Raw genomic sequence first — 18,217 nt, forward strand, 5'->3', positions numbered from 1 at the left:
TGAATGCAAGAAATACTGAAGAAAAAAATCTGTTCGACATAATCTCTTTTGATTAACACATGGAACATTTAGAAAGGAGCAGGTATGAGCCATGAGATTCCAGAAACTGAAGTGTTTTGTTTTGTTTCGTTTTTGTTTTTTTGAGATGGAGTCTCACTGTCGCCAGGCTGGAGTGCAGTGGCGCGATCTCGGCTCACTGCAACCTCCGCCTCCCAGGTTCAAGCAATTCTCCTGCCTTAGCCTCCTGAGTAGCTGAGACTACAGGCGTGCACCACCACACCCAGCTGATTTTTTTTATTTTTATTAGAGACAGAGTTTCACAATGTTGGCCAGGATGGTCTCGATCTCTTGACCTCATGATCCGCCCACCTTGGCCTCCCAAAGTGCTGGGATTACAGGCGTGAGCCACCACACCCGGCCTGTTTTGTTTTTGAGACGTGGTCTCACTCTGTTGCCCAGGCAGGAGTACAGTGGCACGATCTCAGCTCACTGCAACCTCCGCCTCCCAGGTTCAAGCGATTCTAGTGACTCAGCCTCTTGAGTAGCTGGGATCACAGGCACGCACCACCACACCCAGCTAATTTTTTTTTGTATTTTAGTAGAGATGGGTTTTCACCATGTTGCCCAAGCTGCTCTTGTACTCCTGAGCTTAAGCGATCTGCCCACCTCGACCTCCCAAAGTGCTGGGATTACAAGCATGAGCCACCATGCCCAGCCTGAAACTGAACAGTTTATCATTATAACCCAGACCAATACAATCTGTTTAATTCACAGGAAGGTGTGGTGGCTCATGCCTGTAATCCTAGTACTTTAGGAAGCCAAGGCAGGAGAATCACTTGAGGCCAGGAGTTCAAGACCAGCCTGGGTAACACAGTGAGACCCTGCTCTATTTAATTAAAAGAAAAATTATAGTTTCAAAAAAAAAAAATCTACTGGCCGGGAGCGGTGGCTCACGCCTGTAATCCCAGCACTTTGGGAGGCCGAGGCGGACGGATCACCTGAGGTCAGGAGTTTGAGGCCAGCCTTACCAACAATGGTGAAACCCCATCTCTACTAAAAATACAAAAATCAGCAGGGCGTGGTGGCGTGCACCTGTAATTCCAGCTACTCAAGAGGCTGAGGCACAAGAATTGCTTGAACCCGGGAGGCAGATGTTGCAGTGAGCTGAGATTGTGCCACTGCACTCCAGCCTGGGTGACAGAGCAAGACTCCATCTCAAAAAAAAAAAAAAAAATTAAATTAAATTAAATTAAATTTTTTAAAAATCTATTTAATTCACAATTTCTTCTCATAAGGAAACATTTTGTAGTTGGCCAGAAGACAATATATGGGTTGAGAGATCTTTCATCTTTAAAAGAAAAATTAAAAGAAAGGTAAACGACTGTTACAATTAGCCAAAATCTAACCTAAACCCCAGTCAAAACTGATACACATTTTCCCCATGCTTAAAACATCAGTGACAAAAACCTGTAAATCACTTTATTTGATAGAAAAGAGTTAACCTAAGTTAAGTAAATAAACCATCATTTCTTATGATGTAGCCAGTTCATAATATACAAATACGCAAAAAAAAAAATTTTTTTCAATCCAGCTAGTGATCAGTAGATTTAATAAGTCACCATTTTGTAACCACCAAATTCAGTTTGTTTGCTTGTTTGTTTTAAAAAAAAAAACTTTTAAAATGTTGATCCTCACTGAGGGCACATTTGCACTATTACAGGTACGTGTACTGATACATTGCTAAGAAAAGAGTAAATTGGTGCAGCCCTTTTGGAAAAAGTTGGCACCAGACATCAAGAATTCTAAAAATGTTTATACTCTCTGACATGTTCATGTCACCCTGAGAATATATCTTAAAGACCACAAAGTGTGTATAATTATGGCAACCTTATGTTCCAGATTTTCTAAGAAGGTGTTCACTGTAAATAATTGTGTTCTTTTCAATAAAGGCAAATCAGTAAGTTAGTAACTAAGTTTGAGAATAATGGAAGTCATCCATATCATAGAAAAACAAAGAAAACGGGTTCTGCATGGGGTCAAACATGCACAGAAGTGTTCTGGTTTCTGTTTGAAATGGAGAGTTGAGGAAAAAAACTCAAACTCACCACATATTAACTTTTTACAAGATGGAACTTGGTTCAATCCATTATTCCCTCCACAGTTGCTGAGCTGCCTCTGTAGGGCCCCAGGCACCATGCCTATTCTGGAGACATGGTGATGAAAAGGCAAATCTTTCTTAAATGCAACAGGCTCCTCTCCCCAGCCCGCAGCAGACATGCCAGTGCCCAGACCTTATTTTTCTTGTTGAATCTTCTCACCACCCACACACAGGTCTCCATGGTACAGCATGACAGCTCTTCCTATAATTCTGATATAAATCCTCCTTTTATCCAGAGTCTTTGGTCACAAACCGTAATACATACATGTGAAATGTTCCCAAATCTTGAGTAGACACTCAAGATTATGCCTGTGAGAAAACTCCTTTCCATGAAAACACAGAAGAAACTACTCTCTTTTCTTATCAAACCCCCGAAGTACCCTCCAGGGCATTCAGCATGGGAAATCGGGTTAGAACTGCCGCAAGGCACTGCTCCCTCAGACAGCCCACCACCTGTGGCTGGCATAACGGCCCTGGACTTGCTGCCTGCTTTCCCTCTGTGCCACTAGGCACCCACCCCTGCAGTCACCCCAGCTCCCGAGGCATCACACCATCCACAGACCACAGGGTTAGTCCTCCTGAGGTCCCTCTGTGTGTTATGACACCACACCCAACCAGGCACAGAAACCAGGCTGAACACCCTGACAGTCTCCTGTGGCCCGTGAAGATTGGGGGGGGCTGCTGGGGGTAGGGGAAGGGGAGAGATGGACGGAAGTTACTAATTAAGAGTGATCTTGAAAGCCTCGGGTGCTAAGGGTCTTTTTTCTTTTTACCCCTGTCCCGAGTATTCCCTTATATCCTTCCCTCAAAGGCCAAAGCTAGAGACAGCAGATACGCTTTTATGCAATTGCACCTCAATGCTTCTCGAAATATGCGAATGAACAACTTTCTTGAATGTCTTACCCCACCACTCTTCCTCTACAGAGAAAGTAAAACCTCGTTTTTTTAATTCTTGCTGAAAACACTGCTATTTTAACTTGAAATTTGTTCTTTCTTGTTTTAGATAATGAATTAGTTCTACCTTTCCTGCTTTAGATAATCAATCTGGGAACTCAATGTAAAAATTACATCAAAGGCAAATAAAAAGTAAGGTATTTCAGAAGCTGAATAAGTAAAGGACATTTGCAGACGTCTCTTCCTTTTCATTTGAAAACTCACCTAAAAATTATTTTAAAATTCTCTGTTGACAACTTCCCTAATTGAAGCTAACTTCTTGAAAGGAACAAAAATAAGACATGCATTTGCTATAATGAACATGATAGACTCCAGCAACTTTCATTTTAAATGTTTATATAGAAATTATGCTTAAAGGCCAGGCACGGTGGCTCATGCCTGTAATCCCAGCACTTTGGGAGGCTGAAGTGGGCAAATCACCTGAGGTCAGGAGTTTGAGACCAGCCTGGCCAACATGGTGAAACCTCGTCTCTACTAAAAATACAAAAATCAGCCGGGTGTGGTGGCACATGCCTGTAATCCCAGCTACTTGGGAAGCTGAGACAGGAGAATCGCTTGAACCCAGGAGGCAGAAGTTGCAGTGAGCTAAGATCACGCCACTGCACTCCAGCCTGGGAAACAGAGTAAAACTCTGTCTCAACAACAAAAAAAAGAAATTATGCTTAAAAAGGAAGTTCATAATTGAATCACGGCAACTGCAGTCATTAGCCCCAAAATGATGACCATTACAGAGCAACAGGATGAACATACTCTCTGGAAAATCCCTCAAATACTCCCTTAAAGTGCATTATATGTGGTTTTCTGTTTACAACCCTGAACATTATTACACAGAAATATATACTGGCAACAGTACACACAAGCCAGGCGCAATGGCTCACACCTGTAATCCCGGCACTTTGGGTGGCTGAGGCGGGCAGATCATTTGAGGTCAGGAGTTCGAGACCAGCCTGGCCAACATGGTGAAACCCCATCTCTACTAAAAATACAAAAAAATTAGCTGAGCGTGGTAGCACACACCTGTTGTCCCAGCTACTCAGGAGGCTGAGGCACGAGAATCGCTTGAACCCGGGAGGCAGAGGGTGCAGTAAGCCAAGATCGTGCCACTGGACTCCAGGCTGGACAACAGAGTGAGACTCTGTCTCAAAAAAAAAAAAAAGTACACACAGTATGCATGTTATCAAGATCGTGCCACTGGACTCCAGGCTGGACAACAGAGTGAGACTCTGTCTCAAAAAAAAAAAAAAGTACACACAGTATGCATGTTATAAAGAAAATGTATGCAAAATTTAATTTTTACGATTTTTTTTCTTTTTCCTGAGCAGAATAGTATTTTCTTAAGTTAATGGTTTGTCTGGTGGGACTCCACAGTGCCATAAACAGTTTTTTTTTTTTTAAAAAAGAAACCAATAGGCCAGGTGCAGTGGCTCACACCTGTAATCCCAGCACTTTGGGAGGCCTAGGCAGGCGGATCACCTGAGGTCGGGAGTTCGAGACCAGCCTGACCAACATGGAGAAACCCTGTCTCCAGTAAAAATACAAAATTAGCCAGGCGTGGTGACGCATGCCTGTAATCCCAGCTACTTGGGAGGCTGAGGCAGGAGAATTGCTTGAATCTGGGAGGCGGAGGTTGCGGTGAGCCGAGATCGCCCCATTGCACTCTAGCCTGGGCAACAAGAGTGAAACTCTGTCTCACACACAAAAAAAATAAGGCCGGGCACGGTGGCTCACGCCTGTAATCCCAGCACTTTGGGAGGCCAAGGCGGGTGGATCACGAGGTTAGGAGATCGAGACCATCCTGGCTAACATGGTGAAACCCCATCTCTACTAAAAATACAAAAATTTAGCTGGGCGTGGTGGCGGGTACCTGTAGTCCCAGCTACTCAGGAGGCTGAGGCAGGAGATGGTGTGAACCCAGGAGGCAGAGCTGGCAGTGAGCCGAGATTGCGCCACTGCACTCTAGCCTGGGCAACAGAGCAAGACTCCATCTCAAAAATAAATACATAAAAATAAATTAAATAAATAAACAAACCAGTAAAGATATATCCCACACAGGTGTAGTCTGAACCAAACTGTCCCTATCTAATGAATACAAAAGAGTACTGGAACTGAGAAAGCCTTTTTGTTGGTTTTTGAAATTGTCTTTAATTGGACAGAGAAACTCTAAGACTCTCTTTCTATAGAATATTATCAATGAGCTATGTTCCAAAAGTTTTTTAATACTAAAAGGTAGCCAGAAAATTACAATGCATTTCCCTCCAGAAAGAATTCTAAAGCCGGGCGCGGTGGCTCACACCTGTAATCCCAGCACTTTGGGAGGCTGAGGCGGGCGGATCACGAGGTCAGGAGATCGAGACCATCCTAGCTAACATGGTGAAACCCCGTCTCTACTAAAAATACAAAAAAAAAAAAAGAAAGAATTCTAAAAACAGTGGTACCTGTCCTAGGCTGATTCACAAAACGTTACCAACTTACGCAGCAGGGACAGGGACAGGGACAGAGGAAGCACTGTTGAAAACAGCGCACACACAAAGTTAACACCACAAGAAATGTTTCTCATTATTCTGAAAATCAAATATTAAGGTTTAGGCTGGGCTTGGTGGCTCACGCCTGTAATCCTAGCACTTTGAGAGGCTGAAGCAGGCAGATCAATTGAGGTCAGGAGTTCAAGACCAGCCTGGCCAACATGGGGAAACCCCATCTTTACTAAAAATACAAAAATTAGCCAGACATGATAGCATGTGCCTGTAGTAACCCCTACTCAGAAAGCTGAGGGAGAATCGCATGAACCCAGGAGGTGGAAGCTGCAGGGAGCTAAGACTGTGCCACCACACTCCAGCCTGGGTGACAGAACAAGACTGTCTCAAAAAAAAAAAAAAAAAAAGAAAAAAAAAATTAAGGTTTAAAAAGTTTATTTAGGGCCGGGCGTGGTGGCTCATGCCTGTAATCCCAGCACTTTGGGAGGCCAAGGCAGGTGGATCACTTGAGGTCAGGAGTTTAAGACCAGCCTGGCCAATATGGTGAAATCCCATTTCTACTAAAAACACAAAATCAGCCGGGTGTGGTGGCAGGTGCCTGTAATCCCAGCTACTTGGGAGGCTGAGGCAGAAGAATCACTTGAACCCAGGAGGCAGAGGTTGCAGTGAACCAAGACTGCGTCACCGCACTCCAGCCTGGGCAACACAGTGAGACTCCATCTCAAAAAAAAAAAAAAAGAAAGAAAGAAAGAAAGAAAAAGTTTAATTAGGCCTGGCACAGTGACTCATCCCAACACTTTCAGAGGCCAAGGCGGGAGAGGATGGTTTTAGACCAGCCTGCGCAACATAGTGAGACTCTGCATCTATTTAAAAAATAATAATAATAAAAAGTTTGTTTAAAAGAAAACAATGGAAGTTCTGAGGTGACGTCTGAACACGTCATGTTATATGCTTTATGAATCCATCACACACATTTCCTTTTACAATGTGGGATCTGGTCAAGGTAAATTCTCTGTGAAACCTATGAGGGAAATGGACAGTTCTGGAGACTAACACAAACCTTAAAGAACTTGGGAGTCTTATTCTTCATATGATCATCTTACACCATCAGGTACTTTTTGTGTGGTGACCCTCTGGGTGGGGAATCTTCAATCTTTTTAGTTCCTCCAAAATAAAAGGATGATATTTAAAACTGTAGAAAGGGGAACAGGCTGGGCGGGGTGGTTCATGCCTGCAATCCCAGCACTTTGGGAGGCTTAGGCAGGCAGATCACCTGAGGTCAAGAGTTTGAGACCAGCCTGGACAACATAGAGAAACCCTGTCTCTACTAAAAATACAAAATTAGCCAGGCGTGGTGGCGCATGCCTGTAATCCCAGCTACTCAGGAGGCTGAGGCAGGAGAATCGCTTGAAGCTGGGAGGCAGAGGTTGCAGTGAGCCGAGATTGTGCCATTGCACTCCAGCCTGGGCAACAAGAGTGAAACTCCATCTCAAAAAAAAAAAAAAAAAAAAAAGAAAGGGGAAGAATAAACTTACAAACTTTCTCATCTTCGTGTGTGGCAGACAGAATAATAGCCCCTAAAGATGTCCCGGTACTAATCCCCAGAACTTGTGAATAGGTTACCTTACATGGCAGAAGGGGAATTAAGGTAACAGATGGAATTAAGGTTGCTAATCCTTATCCTTGATTATCCAGGTGGGTCCCACTATAATCACAAGGATCTTAATAAGAGGGAGGTAGGAGGTCGAGAGAAAAGAGAAGATGCTACCTGCTGGCTTTGAAGATGGAAGGGGGACTATGAACCATGGAACACAGGTGGCCTCTAGAAGCTGGAAAAGGTAAGGAAATGGGTTCTCCCCTGAGCCTCCAGAAAGAACCAGCCTGTCCGACACCTTGGCTTTAGCCCAGTGAGACCTACTTTGGACTTCTGACAGCAGAACCCTAAAACAAATGTTATGTTGTTTTGAGCCACCAGGCTTGTGGTAATATAACAGGTATAGGAAACTAACACGCCCTGCTTCCACTTACCTCTTTCAAGTACAAGTTCATGTCATGCCTGGTGGCAAAGCAGTCACTGTATTAAAAGCAACCAGACCAATAGCTTCCTGCCCACGGCAGCAGGCAAGAACACAAGAGAGGCCACGAAAGCCTGGTAGGCAGGACACTGGGATCTGAGGGAAATTAAATGGCAAGAGGAGGCAGAGAAAAGAGCAGCAGGCAAAACTGCTGTCGGCTTCTCAGCAGTGGGCAGGAGTGAAATCTGGAGGGGCTGAACAATCTTTTGGGGCCAGCCAGTGGGTGATTTTTCTTTTAATCACAAAAGGAGGCTGGGAGCAGTGGCTCATGCCTGTAATCCCAACACTTAGGGAGGCCAAGATAGGAACTGGAGTTCACACCAGCCTAGGCAACATAGGGAGACCTCCCTCTCTACAAAAAGAAATAAAAATAATTAGCAGGGCGTGGTAGCCCAGGCCTGTGGTCCAGGTTACTGGAGGGGCTGAGAAGAGAGGTGAGAGGATTGCTTGAGCCCAGGAAGCAGGGCGTGCAGTGAGCTATGAGAGCGCCCCTGCACTCCAGCCTGCGCAAGAGAGCTAGACCCTGTCTCAAAAACACAACAAAACAAACAACAAAAAAAATGCACAAGCTGCTTTTACTTGTTTACTTATAAGGTAACAAGTGGGCTGGGTGTGGTGGCTCAGGCCTGTAATCCCAACACTGCGAGGCAGAGGTGGGAGGACTGCTTGGGTCTAGGAGTTCAAGACCAGCCTGGGTAACATGGCAAGACCCCATCTTTTAAAAAAATAAAAAATTAGGGCTGGGCGCGGTGGCTCATGCCTGTAATCCCAGCACTTTGGGAGGCCGAGGCGGGTGGATCCCCTGAGGTCAGAAGTTCAAGACCAGCCTGGCCAACATGTCAAAACCCCGTCTCTACTAAAAATACAACAATTAGACAGGCGTGGTGGCACGCGCTTGTAGTCCCAGCTACTCAGGAGCCTGAGGCAGAATCGCTCAGCTCGCCCGGGAGGCCGAGGTTGCAGTGAGCCGAGATGGCGCCAATGCACTACAGCCTGGGCGACAGAGTGAGACTCCGTTTCAAAAATAAAATAAAATAAAATAAAATAATAAAATAAAATAAAATAAAATAAAAAATTAGCCGGGCATGGTGGCGTGAGTATGGTTCCAGCCACTCAAGAGGCTGACGTGAGCTACGATCACGCCACTGTGCTCCAGCCTGGGTGACAGAGCGAGATCTCGTCTCTTAAAAAAAAAAAAAAAAAAGAAAAGAAAAAGAAAAATGTCCCATTAGTTATTAAACTAGAATTGGGTTCCATTTGGCCACAGAGTTCTGCTTTATTTGTACTTTACTACCAAACCACAAAAGTTCACCACTTGTTCTATTTGCCATTCTTTCTTTTAATTCCTCATGAACAAACTTAATAAATTAACTACAGCATGTCAAACAACCTTTTGCAACCCCTGCAATTTCAAACTCTTGGAGGGAGGCACCCCAGGCCCGGGCCAGCAGCCTCAGCGCGCGGGAGCGAAGGGAGCGGGACAGCAGCTCCGCTTGTCAAGTCTCCAGTCAGGGGAGGAGCGGCGTCCCCACCGCGGGGCCCCTCGGGCTCCACACCCGCGTCTCGGCAGGCGGCGACGCACCGGACCGGCGGCTACCGGGCCCAGACTCCCGCGGGCAGGGCCGTCCCGGAGCCCGCGCCTCGCCGGCGGCGCCGCTCCCCGTTCTCATTTCTGAACAAAGACGTGGACCGGGCACAACTCGCTGACGCCGAGAGAGGCCGGAAACTGCGGGGAACGCGGGCCCGGCCATACGCGCGTCCGCCCCGAGCCCCGCAGAGGGGCGGCAGGGCCAGCGACCTCCACCCCTCGGCCCCCCGGGACCCGGACTGCGACCCCTGCCCCGGGGACCCCAGCGACCCCAACGACTCTCATCCCTCAGAGCCCCTGAGATCCTGCCCCGCGACCCCAACGACCCTAATTCCTCAGAGCTCGCGGCGACCCCTGGCCCCGCGAGACCGCGAGCCCGGCCTGTGACCCCCGCCCCGGCCACCCACATCCCTCAGCGCCGCCAGCGACCCCGGCCCCGGCGACCCTCATCCCTCAAAACCCCCTGCGACCCCCGCCCCGCGGGGGCCCCGCGCACCGCTCGCCCGCCGGTCGCCCCGGGCTCCGCGTCCCGCACCAGTGTCCCCGGGAAACGCCAGCCGCCGCAAGCGCTGCCGGACGGCCGGGCCCGGAGGGGACTGGGGGACAGCGAGGGGGAAGCGTCCGCCGCCGGGGCGCACTGACCGTAGCTGTCGTCCTCCTCCATGGTGCGGGAGCCGGGCTCCGCGCTCCGGCTCTCCGCTCGCGTCCCGCCGCGCCACCCGCGCCCCCGCTCGCCTCAGCCCGGCTCGGAGCCCCGCCCCCGGCGCCCCGCGCCCCGCGCCCCACCCGCCCGCGCCTGCGCCTGCGCCCGCCCCCTGCCCCCAGCCCGAGGCCCCGCCCCTCGCCCGAGGCCCCGCCTTCCTCCCGCGCGCGCCGCACCCCGGGTACCCGGCCTCCTCCCGAGGCTCCGGCCTGCGCACGCGCGTCCACCCGAGGCTCCTCCCCTGCCCCCGCCTCTAGACCACGCCCCCGTCCCGAGACACCCCCCCCCCCCCGCCCCTTCTCCCGGTCCGCCTCCTGGGGCCGAGCAGGTTTCGGTTTCTGAAGGGCGGTGCAAGTCCCCGGGGTGGCGGACTCGACCTGGCCTGCAGCCAGGCTACCGCACGAAAGCCCAAGGTCGTGTCCGGCCACTGAAGGGCAGGGTGGTCCTTGCTGACGCCAACCTGGAAGGTCAGACCTGGCCCCAGCTTGCCAGGGATGGCCCGGTCCTTGGCGAAAGGCCACAAAAGCTATTTGAATTCATTTACTCCTGCGTTCAGAACCTTTACATATTGTATGTCCTAAGTTTACTGCTTCTACTTCTTTTTATTTGTCCTGAGTTTTACCTGGGTCAAGATTGAAAGGAGGGCACTTCAAGTCCCAGCGTTTTGGATTTTTATTTATTTATTTATTTATTTATTGGAGACGAGTTTCGCTCTTGTTGCCCAGGCTGGAGTGCAGTGGCCCGATCTCGGCTCACTGAAACCTCCGCCTCCCGGGTTCAAGCGATTGTCCTGCCTCAGCCTCCTGAGTAGCTGTGATTACAGGCATGTGCCACCACGCCCGACTAATTGTATTTTTAGTAGAGACGGGGTTTCGCCATGTTGGCCAGGCTGGTCTCGAACTCCTGACCTCAAATCATCCGCCTGCCTCGGCCTCCCAAAGTGCTGGGATTACAGGCATGAGCCACCGCGCTCGGCCTTCTCTTTCTTTATGACAGAGGAGAAACCCACTGCTGCAGAATGCCAGCCCCAGAACCCCCTTTTCCCCCTGCAGTCACTTGTGGCTCCTGCACCCTACACAGAACACTCACTGAGAACTCCACAGAGATCCCTGGACTGCTGGGAATTTTTTGGACCAACCAAAAAACGGGAGTAAAAGCCACAGAACTCTTTCCTTGTGGGCCCACCTGTCCTGAGTTTTACTATTTTTCTTTTTCTTTAATTTATTTATTCATTTTGAGACAGAGTCTCACTCGCTGTGTTGCTCAGGCTAGAGTACGGTGGCACCATCATGACTCCCTGCAACCTCTGCTTCCCAGGCTCAAGCAGTTCTCCCACCTCAGCCTCCTGAGTAGCTGAGACTGCAGGCACCGGCCACCATACCTGGTTAATTTTTGTATTTTTTGTAGAGACGGAGGTTGCTAGGTTGCCCAGGCTGGTCCCGAACTCCTAGGCTCAAGTGATCCTTTCTCCTTGGTCTCCTTCCTTGGCCTCCCAAAGTACTGGAATTACAGGCGTGAGCCACCACGCCTGGCTGGATTCATGATCTTAACCTTCACTGACTTTACCAGATTGTCCAGTTTTACAGGTGACCTTAGAGTAGAGAGTCACATTTTGGCCCTAACGTGTCCTTGGGCTTCGGCGTGTGAGGTCAGAGACCCAGCTGCATTTTGTTCCTCTTGGCCTAGACTTAGGACACTTTTAGAATTGACCCCACATTGACCTGGCAAATCTTCTCAAACCATCTGTCACATGGGCTAATGGAGCACTGAGCCTCTCCCCCAGTATTTGCCATCCTCTGTTTCACTCCCTACTTCACTTCTAACCCCAGACTCACCAGAAGATTCAAGGTATCTTCGAGCTGGCTTTCTTCCCTTATCAGTATGCAAGTCCCAGACCACCTCAGCTCTTGCTCAAAGACCAGAACTCCAGAAGAAAAGCGATTCAGATGGCATGTTAATTCTTACTATCAGCACTCTAGACCTCTTAGCTGAACTCACCAACTGAATAGATTTGGAGAGGGAGGGATACTGGTATTACCGCTAATCACAGATTAGCAGAGAACATGACTGTTTACAAATTCTGTTCCCTTATATTGTTCCATTAGACTGGTGTTTTTCAGCTGGGTGAAGTGGTTCATGCCTATAACCCCAGTACTTTGGGAGGCCAAGCTAGGAAAACTGCTTCAGGGCAGGAGTTCAAGACCAGCCCGAGTAACATAGAGAGACCCTGTCTCTACAAAAAATTAAAAATTGTCGAGCATAGCGGCACATGCCTGTAGTCCTAGCCACTCTGGAAGCTGAAGTGGGAGGGATCCTCTGGGCCTGGGAAGTTGAGGCTTCAGTAAGCTATGATTGCACCACTGTGCTCCAGCCTGGGGGACAGAGTGAGACCCTGTTTCCAAAAAAAAAAAAAGAACAGTGTTTTTCAAACAGTGGGTCATGACTCTTAATGGTTATGAAACACATACTTATTAGATGAAAAGAAAATAGAATTTTAAAAAAATTGTAGTCTATCACACATAATACAGAGACAGTGTTTGTTCTGGTTGCAAATGAATGCAAGCATGTGTCCACTGGGTAGGGCTATCCCTGACCATGGATGACTGTCAAAGAAACACAGAAGCTACTCCATTAGATCACATTCATGATCAGAGATTTTTTTTTTTTTTTGAGATAGGGTCTCACTGTGTCATCCAGGCTGGAGTGCAGTTGCACATCTCGGCTCACTGCAGCCTCCACGTAGCTGGGATTACCGCCATGTGCCACCAAGCCCAGCTAATTTTTGTGTTTTTAGTAGAGACAGGGTTTCGCCATGTTGGCCAGGCTGGTCTTGACATCCTGACCTCAGGTGATCCGCCCACCTCTGCCTCTCAAAGCACTGGGATTACAGGCATGAGCCACTGCGCCCAGCCAGAGAGGTCCTTTAGCTGTTATCTTTGCATGACATTTGGAAGCCGAGGCTAATAGACATCCAAATGCAGCCTACTTGCAAGCAGGAGTTAAGTCAGTTTCACTCTCGTATCTTGTATTTGTGCCCCCAGCCCTTGGAGCGTAATGAGAAGGAGCCGGCCGCAGGGAGACAGGAACCACAGGACTCCACTCCAGCTGTGGATTCTAACCCAGACCTCTTCCCCCATATCCACTAATTCTTCACAGAACCTTTAAACTGGGTGTGGGCTCCCTGCAAGTTTCGCTGTGGTTTCTAAGTCCTTAGTGGTTGATCCACTTGACAACTAATTTTTTTAAGTTGGTAGCTCCCTGTGGTATTTGACAGTTTTTGATTTGGTTTTGTTTTTGAGACAGGGTCTCACTCTGTTGGCCAGGCTGGAGTGCAGTGGCTCATGGCTCACTGCAGACTCCACCTCCCAGGCTCCATCGATCTTCCCACTTCAGCCTCCCAAGTAGCTGGGACTACAGTTGCACGCCACCACACCCAGCTAATATTTTATTTATTTATTTATTTTAGAGACAGGGTCTTTCCATGTTGTCCAGGCTGGTTGCGAAATCCTGGGCTCAAGTGATCCACCCACCTTAGTCTCCCAAAGTGCTAGGATTACAGGCATGAGCCTGCTCCTGGCCACCCTCTGGTATTTTCCACTGTTCCTGGCTCATACCTCCCTTAGCTCTTGTTACAGTCTTTTGTTATAATGTTGGTTTAGGCCTCAGGAAACAATCTCTCTGGCCTTCTCTTGTTCTTTCACCTGCCCCAAGGCAGGACTTTAATCTTGCCCACCTTTCTGATTGTGGGTCTTAAGACCCTCCCCAGAGAGGGTCCTGCCCTGTGCCCTATGGAAGGAAGCTTCCATAAAAATTTCCATTAAAAAAAAAAAAAAAAAAAGACTGGGCTAGGATAGCTGAACATGTGGAGGTTCCTGGAGGGTGGTGCCTAGGGAGGGCTTGGAAGCTCTGTGCAAGGGCCCTTCCCCATCTCTTCATCTGTATCCTTTGCAATATCCTTTATAATAAACCACTAAATGGCCAGGCGTGGTGGCTCATGCCTATAATCCCAGCACTTTGGGAGGCTGTTGTATCACCTGAGGTCAGGAGTTCGAGACCAGCCTGGCCAACATAGTGAAACCCCGTCTCTACTAAAAATACCAAAACTAGCCGGGCTTGGTGGCGGGTGCCTGTAATCCCAGCTACTCGGGGGGCTGAGGCAGGAGAATCGCTTGAACCCGGGAGGTGGAGGTTGCAGTGAGCTGAGATCGTGCCATCACACTGGGGGACAAGAGCGAGACTTCGTCTCAAAAAAATTAAAAACAAACAAAATACTAAATGTAAGTGTTTCCCTAAGTTCTGTGTTTGATTAATCTAAATTAATCAAACCCAAAGAGCGGGGGTCATAGAAATCCCAAGTTTAAGTTGGTCGCTCAGAACTTCCAGAGGCCCGGACTTGTGACTGGTGTCACAAATGCAGTCTTGGGGACTGAGCCCTCAGCCTGTGAGATCTGACCTCACTCCAGATAAGAGTCCAAGTTGGACTGGATGAGAGGACCCCCAGGTAGTGTCTGCTGCTTGGTGTGTGGGGATAAACCCCCACGCCTCTGGGCAGAGCAGTCTTCTGTGAAGATTGTTGTGAGGTGAGAGCAGACCATAGTTTGAGAGTTTTTCCCGAAACATTCCCCCTTCAGCTTCCCTGCTTTGCCTAATAAAAAGAATTAGAAAGGTTTTAAGCAGAGGTAACCCAAAATATGTTTTTCCTATGCTTATACCATGGTTTTATTTTATTTATTTATTTATTTTTTGAGACGGAGTCTCGCTCTGTCGCCCAGGCTGGAGTGCAGTGGTGCATGATCTCAGGCTCACTGCAACCTCTGCCTCCCAGGTTCAAGCGATTCTCATGTCTCAGCCTCCCGAGTAGCTGGGATTACACGCATGCGCTACCACGCCCTGCTAATTTTTGTATTTTTAGTAGAGACGGGGTTTCACCATGTTGCCCAGGCTGGTCTTGAACTCCTGACCTCAGGTGATCCACCCACCTCAGCCTCCCAGAGTGCTGGGATTACAGGCGTGAGTCACCATGCCCGGCCCTATACCATGGTTTTAAAATGTCTTCAGGAACCACCTCAAAGTTTATCAATAGCAAACAGGTTAACTATATTAGGATACTTTCATACAAGGAAGCACCCACAGGCTTCAAAAGACTGAAGCAGATTTCTGTATTACCAACAGAAGACAATTTCCAAGCTATATGTATAAGTGAAAAAAGCAGTCAGAACGGTGGTATATAATACAGAACCATTTGTAATCAAAATCAATGTATACATGCTACTCGTTTACAGGTGTATATTCAGTCGCTGAACAAATCTCCGTTAGGGGCGCTGTTCGTGTGCTGGGAACACACAGGGCAATGAAGAGCAGCCAGAAAGCCCCAAGCTCTGGAGGCTTCCACTCTCGTGAATCAGCACCGCTTGATCATCTGTGAGGTAGAGGAGATTGGGAGCCACATTTAACTCTGAGAAGAGAACCTTTCCATACTGTTATGGGTTGAGTCATGTCCCAAGAAAAGATATGTTGAAGTCCTAAGCCCCAGTACCTGTGAATGGTGACCTTATTTGGAAGTGGGGTCTTTGCAGATGTAATCAAGTTAACATGAGATCATTAGGGTGGGACCTAATCAAACAGGACTTGTGTCCTTACAAAAAGAGGGAGATTTGGACACAGAACGGAAAGATGGCTACATGAAGATGGAGGCACAGTGGAGTGATGTGGCCACAAGCCAAGGAATTCCTGGGAGAGGCTGGATTCTCCCCCACAGCCCTGAGGACACCTTGATTCCAGACTCTGGTCTCTGGCACTGTGAGAGAACATTCCCATTGTCTTAAGCCACCCAGTTTGTGGTCCTTTGTTATGGCAGCCTCAGGAAGCGAATACACGATGCTCTGCAAGTTGTGTTTAAAATTGCATATGCATAGGTTATTTTATTTATTTATTTATTTGAGACAGAGCCTCACTCTGTCGCCAGGCTGGAGTGCAATGGTGCAATCTCGGCTCACTGCAACCTCCGCCTCCCAGGTTCAAGCAATTCTCCTGCCTCAGCCTCCCAAGTAGCTGGGACTACAGGTATGCGCCACCACGCCCAGCTGATTTTTGTATTTTTAGTAGAGACAGGGTTTCACCATGTTGGCCAGGACGGTCTCAATCTCTCGACCTCGTGATCTGCCTGCCTCGGCCTCCCAAAGTGCTGGGATTACAGGCGTGAGCCACCGCACCCGGCCCTGGTTCCTTTTTCTAAAACAAGTAATTCTATTTCGTTACCTTTATGTTCTCCCAGCTGGTTGGTGGGGCAGTGGGGGTGCCCAGCTTCCGGAAGGTGCAAGCTGGAGGGTCTCAGGAGAAAGGCAGGACTGATGCCCACCCTGACCCTGGGTGCTACAGGAACAACAGACAGCCCACCCGCATCTGCTAGAAGGCATGAAGGAAGGAAGGGCCAAGGACAAGCTGTGGAGGGACTCGGGTCCATGGGGTAGGTATTGCTGAGGCCATCAGAACACCAGACACCAGGACATCATCTACGGCCTCCCCTCCACCAAGGGGAGAATTGTCAGCCACTGCCTGATGTCATTCCCCTCCACCAAGGCCAGAATGCTGCCTCTTGCCAGAGGTGGGGACGGGAGGGACACTGAGGACTGAGATGTCTGGGGACAATGCTGGCTTCACGAAAGAGAGATGAGGCCAGGTGCGGTGGCTCACGCCTGTAATCCCAGCACTTTGGGAGGCTGAGGCGGGCAGATCACGAGGTCAGGAGTTCGAGACCAGCCTGGCCTATATGGTGAAACTCCGTCTCTATTAAAAGTACGAAAATTAGCCGGGCGTGATGGCATGCACCTGTAGTCCCAGCAACTTGGGAGGCTGAGGCAGAAGAATCACTTGAACCTGGGAGGCGGAGGTTGCAGTGAGTCAAGATTGTGCCATTGCACCCCAGCCTGGGCAACAAGAGAGAAACGTGGTCCCCCCCAAAAAAAAAAAAAAAAAGAGATGAGGTTTAGCTGGGCATGCCAGCCTTCACTTGCCCAATCACTGTGTGAGTGATTTGTACGCCCTGAGACCAAGCGAAAGGGATGATCTAGAGGTAGCAGCTTTTCTAGAAGCCAGCCTCTGACCCCTCCCACCCAGAAGGAGTAGGCTGAACAGTGGTTAGACAGGCCTTTAATTCAGGGTTCTTCAAAAAGTGAATAAATAGAAGACAGAGGACTCAGCAGCTCTGCCAGGGAGCAAGCCTCCTGGACTTGCTAATTTTGCAGCATAGACCTTGCAGAGAGGGTAGAGCCTGGTGAAGAAGGGGTGTTAATCCCCGCAAGAGGCTGCAAAGCAAACTGCTCACACAGGCTTGGATTGGGGCATTGTCTTGCTTTGAAAACCCCCAGATTTTATTTTGCTAAAGCTTGCAATTTCTTCTGTGTGTAAATGGCACTTAAAATCTGTTTGTAATGGAACTTGATTGTATCCAGCTGTCACCAACTGTTCCCTGTGCCACCCAAAAGACAGCTGGCCATGTGCCACGGTTTGGGCGTTCACTTCAAATAGAGGAGCTAGTGCTCTAGTTCCTGCTAGACTTCACCAAAATGTTTTCACTTACGCAGAAAAACAAAGGGGGTGCGGGTAGGGCTCAGGGAAGGCAATGTGAAGGGGAATTAGTGCAGTGTGGACTGCGGAGCCACTGACTTTGATGGACGGTGGGCTGGCTGTTTTCTGAGCAGGGTCCGAATGCAGTCACAAAGCATGCTGCCTTCAGCAGCTGCTCCAGTTCACTCATTCAATAAATATTTACCGGGTGGCTGGTAAGTGCTAGGCCTTGCCAAGAGAACTGTAGCCACATAAGACAGAAAAATGGCAGAATAATACCTTTTTTTTTTTTTTTTTGAGATGAAGTCTCGCTCTGTCATCCAGGCTGGAGTGCAATAGCGCGATCTCAGCTCACTGCAACCTCGGCTTTCCAGGTTCAAGTGACTCCTCTGCCTCAGCCTCCCTGAATAGCTGGGATTACAGGCACCCACCACCACGCCTGGCTAATTTTTGTATTTTTAGTGGAGATATGGTTTCTTTTTCTTTTTCTTTTTTTTTAAAGACAGAGTCTCACTCTGTCACCCAGGCTGGAGCACAATGGCGCGGTCTCAGCTCACTGCAACCTCCACCTCCTGGGTTCAAGTGATTCTCCTGCCTCAGCCTCCCAAGTAGCTGGGACTACAGGCGTGTGCCACGACACCCGGCTAATTTTTTTTTATTTTTAGTAGAGACAGGGTTTCACTGTTAGCCAGGCTGGTC

General features: G+C 48.7%; 2 protein-coding genes across 11 annotated transcripts in view; both read right to left on the reverse strand.

Moving 5' to 3' along the window:
- Positions 1 to 10,031, reverse strand: part of CYTH1 (cytohesin 1) — a 122,552-nt gene extending 112,521 nt beyond the window's left edge. For 7 of the 8 annotated variants that reach the window (XR_010153119.1, XR_010153121.1, XR_010153117.1 and 4 more), the window contains exon 1: positions 9,892 to 10,031. Coding sequence is in view for 3 of the 8 variants with exons in the window: in XM_054670202.2 (XP_054526177.1) it covers positions 9,892 to 9,913 (22 nt within the window). In the remaining 5 variants the exon portion in view is untranslated. Of the gene's footprint in view, positions 1 to 9,745 lie in introns of all 8 variants that reach the window. The other variant, XM_063799391.1, reaches the window with a different exon arrangement.
- A 5,056-nt stretch (positions 10,032 to 15,087) lies between these two features.
- Positions 15,088 to 18,217, reverse strand: part of USP36 (ubiquitin specific peptidase 36) — a 53,865-nt gene continuing 50,735 nt past the window's right edge. For 2 of the 3 annotated variants that reach the window (XM_063799395.1, XM_063799394.1), the window contains exon 21: positions 15,088 to 15,371. The gene's annotated coding sequence lies outside the window, so the exon portion shown is untranslated. The remainder of the gene's footprint in view (positions 15,372 to 18,217) is intronic. The other variant, XM_063799408.1, reaches the window with a different exon arrangement.

Source organism: Pan troglodytes, chromosome 19, assembly GCF_028858775.2.
Source record: "Pan troglodytes isolate AG18354 chromosome 19, NHGRI_mPanTro3-v2.0_pri, whole genome shotgun sequence".
Taxonomy (NCBI): Eukaryota; Metazoa; Chordata; class Mammalia; order Primates; family Hominidae; genus Pan; species Pan troglodytes.